At 53.4% G+C, this 12938-nt stretch overlaps 1 protein-coding gene across 2 annotated transcripts; it reads left to right on the forward strand.

Annotated features, from left to right (window-relative positions):
- Nucleotides 1–310: 310 nt before the first annotated feature.
- On the forward strand, nucleotides 311–12511 carry USH1G (USH1 protein network component sans). 2 transcript variants are annotated; one of them, XM_064151770.1, is made up of 3 exons: nucleotides 311–935; nucleotides 10152–11393; nucleotides 12119–12511. In XM_064151770.1, the coding sequence occupies exons 1-3, from the start codon at nucleotides 772–774 to the stop codon at nucleotides 12120–12122; spliced, it is 1410 nt and encodes a 469-aa protein (XP_064007840.1). In that variant the 5' UTR covers nucleotides 311–771; the 3' UTR covers nucleotides 12123–12511. The 2 variants fall into 2 exon arrangements, with proteins under 2 accessions (XP_064007840.1, XP_064007841.1); XM_064151771.1 differs by lacking the exon at nucleotides 12119–12511 and having other exon boundaries at nucleotides 10152–11480.
- Nucleotides 12512–12938: the final 427 nt, after the last annotated feature.

Consider the following 12938-nt stretch of genomic DNA (forward strand, 5'->3'; position numbering starts at 1 on the left):
CTGCCCGTTTCCCTGGAAAGCAGTGTCCTGTGGGCACAGGCAGGGTAGTTGGGGCACAGGGATGGTGACAGGGTCTGCTGTTGTCCTCCTAGTGACACTAGGGAGATGCAAATAGCTATATTTCTTTCTCTTCTTTCCCAGGAAAACCTGAGCTGTCAACACCTCTGGTGTTGCTTCAAAATCGGGGGCAGTCACCAGACTGCCTTCCACCATCCCTGCAGGGAGCAGGAGCACCCGTTTTAGGTCCCAGGCTGTTAGACGGGACACTGGGGACTTGTGCTCCATCAGCCTCCTCTGGCTGCTGCTGCCTCTCGCTCCAGCTGGGGCTGCGCGGGCGAGGGTTGTGCAGGGATATCGCGCAGGATACAGCCCCCGAGCCCTCCTGGGGACTGCTGCACGTAGGGGACATTTGGATTTGGCGAGCTGTCACTGCGTGACCCTGTGCCTACTGCACAGCGCTCGGCTGAGCCCGGCGCTGCCGTGCGGCTTAATTGGAGCTTTTGATGCGCAGTGGAGCTGATGCGTGAAAGGTTTGTTGTGAGGAGCTGTCAGGGCTGGAGGATACTTAGGACCCAGGGAAGCGTTGGAGGACCTGGCTGGCTGGGCTTGGAGGAGTTCCTGCCTCCCAGCCAGCACTTCTCAGGTGTCCTGGTGCTGCAGAGCTGTGCGAGGCGAGCTGGGCTCCCCGGCAGCTCCCCCTTCCCCAGCTCCATGCCCGTCCCCTGAGCACCCCTGGGCACCCATGCGCTCGCCCGGGGACCGTTCTGCACCATGAATGACCAGTACCACCGAGCAGCTCGGGACGGCTACCTGGACCTCCTGAAGGAAGCCACCAAGAAGGACCTGAACTCTCCGGATGAGGATGGCATGACCCCGACGCTATGGGCCGCCTACCACGGCAACCTGGACGCCCTGCGCCTCATCGTCAGCAGAGGGTGAGTGCTGGTGACCGCACGGCGCTGGGGCACCGACTAACTGCCACCCCCTCTTCCCCTTTTCCCTGCTTGCAAGTCAGAGTGGGCTCAGGTGCCCCCTCAGGTGATGGCTTCTGTCCGTAACACTTTTCTCCTGTCTTCCTCTCTGACATTTTTTAATCCTTATGGTGGTTTGAGTCTAATCCAATGCTGCTGAGAGCTGCTCCTCTGCCCCTATAACCTCCTCTGCCCCTATAACCTCCTCTGCCCCTATAACCTCCTCTGCCCCTATAACCACCTCTGCCCCTATAACCACCTCTGCCCCTATAACCACCTCTGCCCCTATAACCTCCTCTGCCCCTATAACCTCCTCTGCCCCTATAACCTCCTCTGCCCCTATAACCTCCTCTGCCCCTATAACCTCCTCTGCCCCTATAACCACCTCTGCCCCAAACTCCTTTTGAGATGGGACTGGGTCCCCGCCGCAAGCGTTTTGCAGTCCTGATGCAAGTCCTGTAAGGACAGACAGAGCTGAAGTGTAAGGACAGACAGAACTGAAATGTAAGGACAGACAGAGCTGAAGTGCAAGCACATAGGGTCACTGCCTTGAAAAAAATGAAGCCCTTTTAAATGAGGGGGCAGAGAGGAGAGCTGCTGCTCCTTCTGCCCCAAGAAGTGCTCACATGGAGACACGTTTGCAGTGCCAGCTGGCAGTAGGTGACACTTGTCTGCTCTACCCAAAGTGAGGTCTCAACACACGACCCCTGGGCAGTCTGTCATGCACCTGGAGCCAGGAAATTCAGGAGCAGGTTCCTCAAGAGCAGATTTCTTTAAGCCCAGTCTCCCCCATGGATGCTGCTCGATGCTGATGTGTCTCTTGGCCGAGTCTGAGCATCTCTGGCTCTGTAAACGTGGATGTGGTGGAGGGAAGGGAGTGGGACTGAGGGGACCGTGTTGGGAGAACCTCACAAAGGGCCTGTGCTGAGGCAAGATCTTCCACTCCTAGCTCTTTCTTGAATGGTATGTGGCTCTCCTGTTCTCACCAACCTCCCAGGGGAGCATGTGCCAGTGCTTCCTTCTGCTCCAGCAGCTTTTCTGAGCACCTCATCTAAAGGTGGGGTGACCTCTGTCATGTGTTGAGAGCTTGCTGGTGGTGCTGATTTTGGTTTGTTTCTTTCTAATGTGAAGGAGTAGTGTTGAGGTAGGCAGCCATGATGTACATCATGCCTCCTTGGAAGGGCTTTGTTTGCTCTTAGGTGCTGGGCTGGGGCTCAGTGAGGGGATTTTCTCTGTCCACCCTGGGCTGCAGGTCTTGCACTTGATCAGTTGCATCTCCACTGTGCCTGTTCCTAGGCTCTCAACATCTGCTTGTGCAAAACCTTCAGCCAGCTCCCCAGGTCCTGGCCAGCTGTATTTGAAGGCAGAGCTCCCAGACACATTGCTGTTCTTCCCTGGTAAAGCATTTTCTTTTCAGACCCGGGGGTCAGAGAGGCTGTGTAGGGAGTCACTTTGGGAAGTCCTTGAGTGCTTGATGCAATAGGAGTGTGGTCAGGTGAAAATAATCTGGAGTCCAGAGGGAAGAGAGCAAGATGTTGCTGTGAGTGGTGCATCCTGAGTCATTCCTGAGCTGAGAGCCCTATGGGGCTTCCCTGGGTGGGGGCTGCGTGACTTGCTGTGTGTATCCCAAGAGAGACTGTGCCCAGCAGAAACCTGCTCTGGGCTCCTGCTGGGAGGGAAACTGCCACCTGGGGCCAGAGAGACAAGGGCAGGACAAGACCTTTGACACGAGAAATGGTTCCAAAGACTCTTTGATGGCCAAAAAGCCAGTTTGAAAGGTGCATGCTATGGATGAACACACCTCCAGAAATGCTCTGCCCTCCCTCCTTTGCTTTCTGGAGGGGCATTCATCCCCAGTATGGGCCTTTCAGGCTTACTTTCTATCTTTCTGTGTCATTATATCTCCTTATATCTCCTGCCTCCATCACAGTACACCCTGTAGCACTGCTGCCTGCACTCAACCTCCATGTCCAAGCAAGCAGTTTCTGCCTCTCCACAAAGCCCAGGGGCTGCTTTTCTGTGGAGGGGTCCCTTTATAAATTCACATTGAATTAAAAGGACCTCCTGGGCTCAGCCATGCCCACTTACAGCTTGGCTGCTCTTTAATTAACAGCCTGATATACATTTGTTCCTGACAGGACAAATAGCCTGGCAAAAGCCTGCTGCCCTTTACGTGATGGATAGTGGAGCAAAGTGTGTGTCTGTGGAGCTGCAGGATGCACTTAGCTCCTTGAACTCATCTCAGATCCAGAATTCGTGTCAGATCCTCAGCCAGGACCAAGTAGAGATCAGCAATGTCACCTCACCCTGCCATTCAACTCAGTGTGGGGGGCAAGCACCCCTCTGCTCCCCAGAGCCAGCTCTGGGGCTGTGAGAGGCAGGAAAGCCCCAGTCTGGGACAAGGGTACCAGAGAGACCAGGAGAGACCAGGGTCTCTCAGACCCTGTCATTTTCTGCTAGAGCTTAGGGCAACTTGCAAGGGCACTATGGTCTCGTTCAGGGATGAAACTTAGCTCTGCTTTGGGTGTGCTCCTACTCCACTGACACTGTGACATTTGGAAGGCAAGAGGGAGAATCTCCAAGTGTTCCAAAATGTCAGGCCATTTCTCCCTGCCCTCTGCTGCCCAACTGTCCCTCCTTTGGTTCAGAGAGCACTGCACTGCAGGGTGGAGAGCATTAGACCATGGCATGGGAGAGTGGAGGCTCCAGGGCAGGGCTGGGCTCCATGCAGGGGTAAGGTGGGAAGCAGCTTTGATGCCTGAAGTTTGCAGAGGGAAGCTGAGGCACAGGGGTTGATGCAGGAGTCTTGGGGCAGTGAAATCTGACATTGCTCCTTGCCAGTGCTGGTCGGTGGTACTGATCCTCATATGAGCTGGGAGATGGAGTGCTGAGGCCAGGCTTTTATGAGATGTACTCCACAGAGGCTGGCTGGAGGTATCCTGAGGAATCAGGGCTGTGGGAGGTGGGCAAAAATCACAGCTCTTAATGTTGTGTCCTGCTGCAGGCCAGGCTCTGTCATCAGTGCAGGAGCTTTGTTCATGCTCCTGGGTGCTCAGCAGGTCGTAGTGGAGTGCTGAAATGGGGAGGGGGAAAGAAAGTATTCTAGAGCTGTTGGTGGATCCCTGAGGGAAGTTCATTGTCTCAGCCTCCACACAGGGGGTTAGGAAACCTGTTTATGGCTCTGTCCATACCAGCTGGTGAAGCGTCTGTGCCTCTGTGCCACCTTTGCACGGGGGTGAAGAGTGAGTTTGGGATGGAGGGATCAGCAGTGGCTCATCCTTCTTGTTTGCAACACAAAAAGCCTTTTTCTTCCTCCTGGCTGGTCTCCAGTGAGGGAAGCAAACTCAATTAACACGACGGCTGGGACAGGGCAGGGCGACTGGCATTTAGCATTGCAGCTTTTCAGAGGCTGGAATTCTTCAGCATGGTTCATTATGAGCTACTGTGGTGGGGGTGGGCACCAATCCAGCTCCAGCTGAACACAAGTCTGGGGGCCTCTGCTGGGAATGGTCAGGAATTTCTTGTCTTGGAGTGGGCCACAGGAGGGGTGAGGATCTGCTGTGCTGGTCTGTAGTCAGCTTTGTCTCTCGATGTCTCTGTGCAGAGATGTGCCTCAGTTTCCCTTCTTACAGTAAGGGGGGATGACAGATCACAGAATCATAGAATGGTTTAGGTTGGAAGATCATTCAGTTCCAACCCCCTGCCATAGGCAGGGACACCTCCCACTAGAACAGGTTGCTCAAGGCCTCATCTAACCTAGCCTTGAACACCTCCAGGAAGGGAGCATCCACAGCCTTCCTGGGCAACCTATTCCAGTGTTTCACCACCCTCACTGTAAAGAACTTCTTCCTAAAGAACAATGATGCTTTGGGTATTGATGGCCAAGCAGTGTGAGTGGCTCAGTGGTGGGTTGGAGGGGACGAGATGGCTCCTGCCATCAGCCAGGCTGCTTGAGGAGGTCAGGTCACCCTGGCCGGGACAGGGTTGTGGCAGAGGTTGTAGCAAGACACGTGAAGGTGATGTGCATCCTCTGCATGCCATGGGGCTGATGGCCATGTGGCTGCCAGCAGCAGCCTGGCCTTGTTGGTGGGAACCTCCCCCTGGGCGATGACCTGCAGGAAGGTGAGGGAGCAGGGTGGAGCTGTCACAGTTTCATTGCTTCCGGCTCCTGAGCTGGCTGCTCAGAGTCAGCATGGGCATGGGGAAGTGCTGAGCCAGATGTGCCCCTGGGCACTGCCAGCCAGTGCTAAGAGTCACCAGTAACAGTAACTGCTGGCCTGGCTTTTGGCTGGCGCCAGAGGTAGAGAGCCCTGAGATGAACCTCAGCTGTAGCACCTGAGCTGGATTGGACAGGCCTGGGAGAGCTGAGGTTGTTCAGCCTGGAGAAGAGAAGGCTCTGGGGACACCTTATAGCAGCCTTGCAGTATCTGAAGGGGACATGCAGGAAGGCTGGGGTGGGACTGTTTAGAAGAGCTTGTAGTGGCAGGATGAGAAGCAATGCTTTAAAACTACAGCAGAATAGATTTAGGAGGAAGTTCTGCACAGTCATGGTGGTGAAATCCTGGAACAAGTTGTCCAGAGATGTGGTGGAGACTCCATCCCTGGAGACATTAAGGTCAAACTTGAAGAAGCCCTGAGCAATCTTGATCTAGTTGGGGATGTTCCTGCTCACGCTGCAGGGGAGCTGGACAAGATGACCATTCAGGGTGTTTTACAATCCAATATATTCTATGATTTCATGATTCTGGGGGATCTGAACTTGGAGTAAAGCCAAATCCTTCACCTGCCACCAGCTGGATAAAGCTTGGGGTACAGGACCCAAGGCTTGCCTCTGGGTCCAAACCTATTTTCTACCTATTTCTAGGCTTTGCTTAGCTCATTTTCCTGATTGGCTATGCTGAAGCTGGTGTTTTTTTTCCCTCAAGCCATTAATGATTTCCCTCCCCCCCCCCCCCCCCCCCCCTTCCTATATCTAAGAACATTTAATGGGAACTGGAGACACTCTGCACCTAGCTGGCTCCTGGTCCAAGACCTCCATCCTTCCCACATACCCATGAGCCAGGGCTGAGCCAGACCATTGCTATCAGAGGAGCCTCACACGTGCAGCCAGGGAAGGAGATGTGTAAGTGCTGCTGGATTCCCTGGCTAGTTGGATCCCCTGGGAGAAGTGAGGAGAAAAAACCAGCAGGAAGGGAGTGAGGGTGCGTGCGAGGGCGCGAGCAGGGTGACTCAGGAGATGCCCACGTCCACCCAAGGGGCTCAATTAACAGCATTTTTCATAATGATCCTTATAGGAGTTGACTCAGCACTGGAAAACGCTTTGAAGTTGAGCAGTGATGCACTTCATACCTGTCATTAAAATAGGTTCCCACTTAGTGGACCCTGCAGTCAGCACCTCCTTGTGCGCAGCAGCCTGGAGGAGAAGTTTTGCTGGGACAGGCACCCGCCAGAGGCAGGGCCTCATGTTTATTATCTGTGCTGGATCAAACACCTCTGCTTTGCAAGTCACCTTTCTGCTCTCCTCCTGCTGCATTTTTAGCACCTCTGGCAAACATTTTTAGGGCAAAGGGATGCAGAGGGCGAATTTTCACAGCATCCGTCGGATGCTATATGGAAGGGACCACAAGGATCATCCAGTTCCAACCCCCCTGCCATGGGCAGGGACACCTCACACTAGATCAGGCTGTCTAAAGCCTCATCCAGCCTGGCCTGAAACACCTGCAGGGATGGGGCTTCTACCACTTCCCTGGGCAACTCGTTCCAGGGTCTCACCACTCTTATGGTGTAGAGCTTCTCCCTAAATTTTGCTCTAATCTTTTTTGTTTCTAGACAGTGGAAATGTCCAGAGAAAGCTGAGTTTGATGCTTTTGCCCCTCATTTACTCTCTGAGGAAGTGGAAAGCATAAGGAAAGTGGACCTTCAAATACGAATCCACCCAAACCTCCCTGCACCAGACACAAGAATGGGCTCTGGGATGCTCTTTGTGGATCTGAGCATCCACACACTTGGTTTGAGGGAGCAAGATTATTTCTAGTGAGTCCACTGCTATATCACTGTCCACATCATGAGTCTGTGTCCACGCTGGGACCCCCCTGGTGCCCTGCCTCATCTGCCCACACACATTGGGCACACATGTGCCCATTCAGAGCACATGTCAACAAATGGACAACTCCTCACACACCATCGTCCCAGTGCCAGTGCTGGCAGTTCCAGTTTCACTGGCTCTTTAAGCCAGCTCCATCAATAATTTACTCTTCTCTTGCAATTCATCAAATATTTATCCTGCCCATGAATTTCCCAGCCTGGACATGTCACTACGAGGGTGGAAGCAAGGGCTGGGGAGTTACCACTCCTGGAGACTCGGCTGCTCCCTCCTCTCCTTCTGCTGGTTTAGTGGCTCCTTGGCCCTCTGCTCACCTACCCTTCTCCTTCCTAGCACACATCTGGATGTGGCTCTGGCCAACCTGATCTAGTGTGAGGTGTCCCTGCCCATGGCAGGTGGGTTGGAACTTCATGATTCTGGTGGTGCCTTCCAACCCTGACTGATTCTATGATTTGCTTCTGTGAGAGGTATCAAAGGCTCTGGGTACAGAAGTCCTGCAGGGTCTGTGAGCCTGTTTGGGGCTTTACACAGTTTTAAGCCTTTTGACTAACTTGCTGATCTCACCAGCAGGCTCCAGGAGTTACTTAAGGGGTTTCTACAAGTTTTGTGGTGGAGCTACTGTTGATGCTCCATGAGGGGAAAGCGGAGTACACTTCAGAGCAGCTCTGTGAAGACTACAGCCAGGAAGGTTACTCCCTGTGTCCAGATAATCTCCAGCTTAATGTTTGGACAGTGTTTTTGTTACTTCTGCCTTTTGCAGAATCATTTCCCTTCAGTATTTCATAGCTGAGATGCTGTCCAAGCCTGAGGTTTGCGTGCTGGTCTGTACACCAGCTGGTAACCCTGCTCTGGCTCTGCTGTCCCCTGACTAGCAGTGTACCCAGGGAGCCTGCTGGCAGCATGGGAAGGTAAATGACCTGGTGCTGGGCCTTATGCATGGGCACTAGTGATGAAGATGCAGAGCAGGAGGGGAAAGGAGTCCCTCAGCTCCTGTGATCTCCATGCTCTTTCTCTGAAGTAGTTTTCTTAACTGAGATGGGCACAGAGCTTGTGGGGTTTCAGAGAGGGTTCTGGGCTCTGCTGCTCCCAGCTCTGGTCAACACACACCCTAAAGCAGCAACAAGTAACACAGCCAGGTGGTCTCAAGTGTGCAGTATCTCACAGTCTTTCTGCCTTCCAGGCTCCTGGTGGCACCAAGACTTGGAGCTGAGGCCTTTGTGCTGGAGGGACAGTGCTCGGTTCCTCTGGAGCTCACCAAAAGGGTGGTGTGGAAACTGGCAGGAGCTATGTGGATGCACAGAGCCATGCTGCCTGTGGGGAGTTGCTCTTGAGGGTGGTGGAGCTGCCCAGCTTTAATAAAAGGCTTTGCTTTGCCCATGTGTGCAGAGGGAGTGCATCTTGTTGACAGATACTGCTGTTGCCTGCATATCGTTAGCACACATGCTTGGGCGAGGGCTGGTGCCAGCAGGGGTGTGAACTCTCTCTTGTTTCAGCAGCTCACAAATAGAGAGGAATGCCAGGAGGACAGACTTCTCCTCTACCCCAGGTCTGAGTCCTTCTGCCATGGGAGGCAGGAGATGCAGGCAAGCAGTTGAGTCCCATCAGCAGCTCACTGGGCTAGGGGCCAGCGCTGCCAGAGGAGTTGCTAGCGTCAGTAGTTGAGCGCCCAGCTCTTGAGGAGTGCAGAAACCTAATCTCCACTTTCTCTGAAACTGGAGTCTCAGGATGTGCTAATACCAATGTGCTTCAAGCTGTGTAACTGAGACCAAGCGTGGCACAGTAAATGCTCCAGCCCCCAGAACCCCAACCCCAAGGCCAATGCCAGCAGTTTTGCTTATTGTCTCCTGCCAATGTGCCCTCTTCTGCCCTGGATTTCTCCAGACACTAATGGGAAGCTGCAGCAGCTGGCAGGTTTCAGAGCTGTTGCTGAGGATGACCATTCCATGGCGATGCTACCTTCATGGTAGGACTCTGTGGTGTCCCAGGCAGAGGTTTTTGGATGTCCTTCCACAGAATCTGAATGAAGCCAAGGTTTGAAGGCAGAACCTGACTGGGGTTTAATGGGATGTTTGAGATTTGAAATTCCAGTCTGAGCTAGAATCAGGCATGTGTCTCAGTCCTGGGCTTTTCAGGATCAAGCCCACATCTCAGTCCTGGGCTTTTCGTATCTCAGTGCTGGGCTTTTCAGGATCAGGCTCATATCTCAGTCCTGGGCTTTTCACATTGCAGTGCTGGGCTTTTCAGGATCAAGCCCACATCTCAGTCCTGGGCTTTTCAGGATCAGGCTCATATCTCAGTCCTGGGCTTTTTGGATCTCAGTGCTGGGCTTTTCAGGATCAGGCTCATATCTCAGTCCTGGGCTTTTTGGATCTCAGTGCTGGGCTTTTCAGGATCAGGCTCATATCTCAGTCCTGGGCTTTTCACATTGCAGTGCTGGGCTTTTCAGGATCAGGCTCATATCTCAGTCCTCTGCTTTTCACATTGCAGTGCTGGGCTTTTCAGGATCAGGCTCATATCTCAGTCCTGGGCTTTTCACATTGCAGTGCTGGGCTTTTCAGGATCAGGCTCATATCTCAGTCCTCTGCTTTTCACATTGCAGTGCTGGGCTTTTCAGGATCAGGCTCATATCTCAGTCCTCTGCTTTTCACATTGCAGTGCTGGGCTTTTCAGGATCAGGCTCATATCTCAGTCCTGGGCTTTTTGGATCTCAGTGCTGGGCTTTTCAGGATCAGGCTCATATCCCAGTCATGGGCCTCAGATCTCAGTTTTGGGTTTTTCAGAATCTGTCTTCCGTCTCTCCAAAAGCAGGTTTAATGTAGGGGCAGATATCTCCTGAGAGCTAAATTCACCTGGTGGGAATTATGGCAGACTTATGCATCAGGCACATGAGTCCATGTCAGTGGTGCACCTTTCCAGAAAGCTGCCTTAAAATCCAGCTGCAGGGGCCAGAGGTGCACAACTTCGCATTTCAAGGTGGCAATGGCTGGTGCTGGTTTGATCCTGCATGCCTGGGAACGCCTCAGTTGAGTCTGCCAGCCGTGCCCGCGTGCTAACTGGCTCTTCTTCTTGCTTTCTAGAGGTGATCCCGACAAATGTGACATCTGGGGGAACACCCCTCTGCACCTGGCAGCAGCCAACGGCCACCTGAACTGCCTTTCCTTCCTCATCTCTTTTGGGGCCAACATCTGGTGCCTGGACAATGACTACCACACCCCGCTGGACATGGCAGCCATGAAGGGGCACATGGAGTGCGTGCGTTACCTGGACTCCATTGCCGCCAAGCAGAGCAGCCTCAACCCCAAGCTGGTGAGCAAGCTGAAGGACAAGGCCTTTCGGGAGGCGGAGCGGAGGATCAAGGACTGTGTGAAGCTGCAGAAGAAGCACCACGAGCGAATGGAGAAGCGGTACAGAAAGGAGATGTCGGACACCTCGGATACCATGAGCTTCTCCAGCTACTCGAGCAGCACCTTAAGCAAGAAGTTCCAGCACATGTCCATGGTGACTTCTCTGCCATACTCACAAGCCACCATCCACGGCACAGCCAAGGGAAAGACGAAAATACAGAAGAAGCTGGAGAAGAAGAAGCAGGTGGACGGGACGTTCAAGATCTACGAGGACGGGAGGAAAAGCATGCGGTCCCTGTCTGGCCTGCAGCTGGGCAACGACGTCATGTTCGTGAAACAGGGCACCTACGCCAGCCCCAAGGAGTGGACGCGGCGGAATATCAGGGACATGTTCCTCACAGACGAAGACACTGTCTCCCGTGCCATAAGTGACCCAGGTTTGCACATGGACTCTGCCCACTCGGAAGTCAGCACCGACTCCGGCCACGACTCCTTGTTCAACCGCCCCGGGCTGGGCACCATGGTGTTCCGGCGCAACTACGTCAGCAGCGGGCTCTTTGGCATCGGCCGGGAGGACGCCGGCACCCTGGGCGAAGACAACGCGGAGGGGGTAGGTGTCAAACTGCGGAGCCGCCTGCAGCGCTCGCCAAGTCTCAACGACAGCATTGGCAGTGCCAACAGCCTGCAGGAGAGGAACGCGGAGGAGCTACCCTGGGATGAGGTGGAGCTGGGCTTAGACGACGATGACGAACCAGACACCAGCCCCTTGGAGACTTTTCTGGCCTCCCTGCACATGTTTGAGTTCATTTCCATCCTGAAGAAGGAAAAGATTGACTTGGAGGCCCTCATGCTATGTTCAGACAATGACCTGAAGAGCATCAATATCCCGTTGGGCCCCAGGAAAAAGATTGTGGATGCCATCCAGAGGAGAAGACAAACTCTGGAGAAGCCAGATGTCATTGTAGACACTGAACTGTAAGTAGGAGATGGCCTTTGAGCCATTAAGCCCCTCAGGAGGTGGAGATGTGGATAATGTAAGGTCTTGTTTTCAGCCCTTTTGGAAGAGTAGGAGCCCAGGTTTGTGCATGTGGGCACAATTCCTCAGTGTTTGTGCATGTGGGCAAATTCCTGCTGGTGTGGAAACGATGAGAGTTTGGAGAGGTGGCAATAGAGTGAGTTCATTACTCAACAGCTCTGATGTGGCTGGGCAGGATGTGAAGCCCTTGTTTTGTTTCATAACCTGCTTGAATGCAGACTGTTCTGTGGTCTGAGTCCCTGTAGCTGGGATTTTCAACCATGCTGAGGCTTGTCTTGACTCTTCACCTTCTGAAGGTGTGAGGAAAGCAACCACAGATCCTGGTGGGAGCAGGCTGATGGCGGTGCCCAGTGGCACTAGGAATCCAAAACTTCCCCAAGTTCTTGAGCTCTTACTCAGACTTTTGGAGGTTGCATATCTGGGTGGGAGTTGTTGCTGGTTTGTGGTGTTTGGTTTGAAGGACCATGTGTGCCTAACATGGAGGAAAAGGGAAGGCACTAGTGTGGGTGTCCCCCATCATGGATGTGGGCATCTCAGTCTGCTATGGTTTTTGAGCTCCCAACCTTCACATAGCTCTGTGCTTCTTGTTGGGTTTGCAGTCTTCTGGTAGAACTCATCCTTGGATCCTGGGGATGCTGATCAATTTCTCTCCTTCCCTTTGCAGATAGCAGCAGCATTTTATTATTTTTTTAACGATGAAGAATCAAACCCAGTTCTAAGTTGCCAGAAAACACAAGCCAGAGACTCCTTTCCTGGGGCAGCTGAAAGCTACAGCCATCCCCACCAGTCCCTCTGGACTGCCCTCCTGCCGCTCTCGCTCTGCTCCCAGTCTGTGCGATGCTCCCAGGTGGTACCTGGCACGGAGGGATGACTGCTGAGACAGAATCAGGCAGCTCCAACCTGCCGACCTTGAAGGGATGATGGTCACTTGCTTGCTGGAGGAAGAAGCGTGCTGCAGAGCTGGCTAGGACGCCGAGAGACCGCACAAAGCCATGAATGGAAGGAGATACGTGATGGTATTTTCAAAAGGACCCAAATAAACGACTACAATTCGTCCTTCCTTGAGCCACGTGGTTGATTTGGGGGTTGGGCTGGAGGAGCAGAGGAGTGGGGAGTCCTGGTGTCTGTCCTGGTTCTTGGTTCTGTTGTTCGATGCTGAGTTTTTGGGAGGGAGCTTTGATTGCTCCAGCTTGGGGCTGCTAGGTTTGAGTTGTGCCAGCCCTGACTTTAGTCAGTAAGTGCTCAGCACTTCCAAGAGTTCAGCCTGTGGTGTCTTGAGGGCAGCAGTCTGAGATGAAGATGGTAGCTTGAGCATGTGCGTAGTTGTCTACTAGTGGTCGAAGGACTGTCCCCAGGGTCAAATGTCCTGTTCCATCTCTCTCAGGGCACTGGGCTGTATTAGCAGTTTGCATGCAAAGAACCCTGACTTTCAGCTTCGAGAGCTTCCCAGGGCCAAGTAACACCAGGATGCAGCCAAGAACCTC

The sequence above is a fragment of the Pogoniulus pusillus genome, chromosome 11 (assembly GCF_015220805.1).
Source record: "Pogoniulus pusillus isolate bPogPus1 chromosome 11, bPogPus1.pri, whole genome shotgun sequence".
Taxonomy (NCBI): Eukaryota; Metazoa; Chordata; class Aves; order Piciformes; family Lybiidae; genus Pogoniulus; species Pogoniulus pusillus.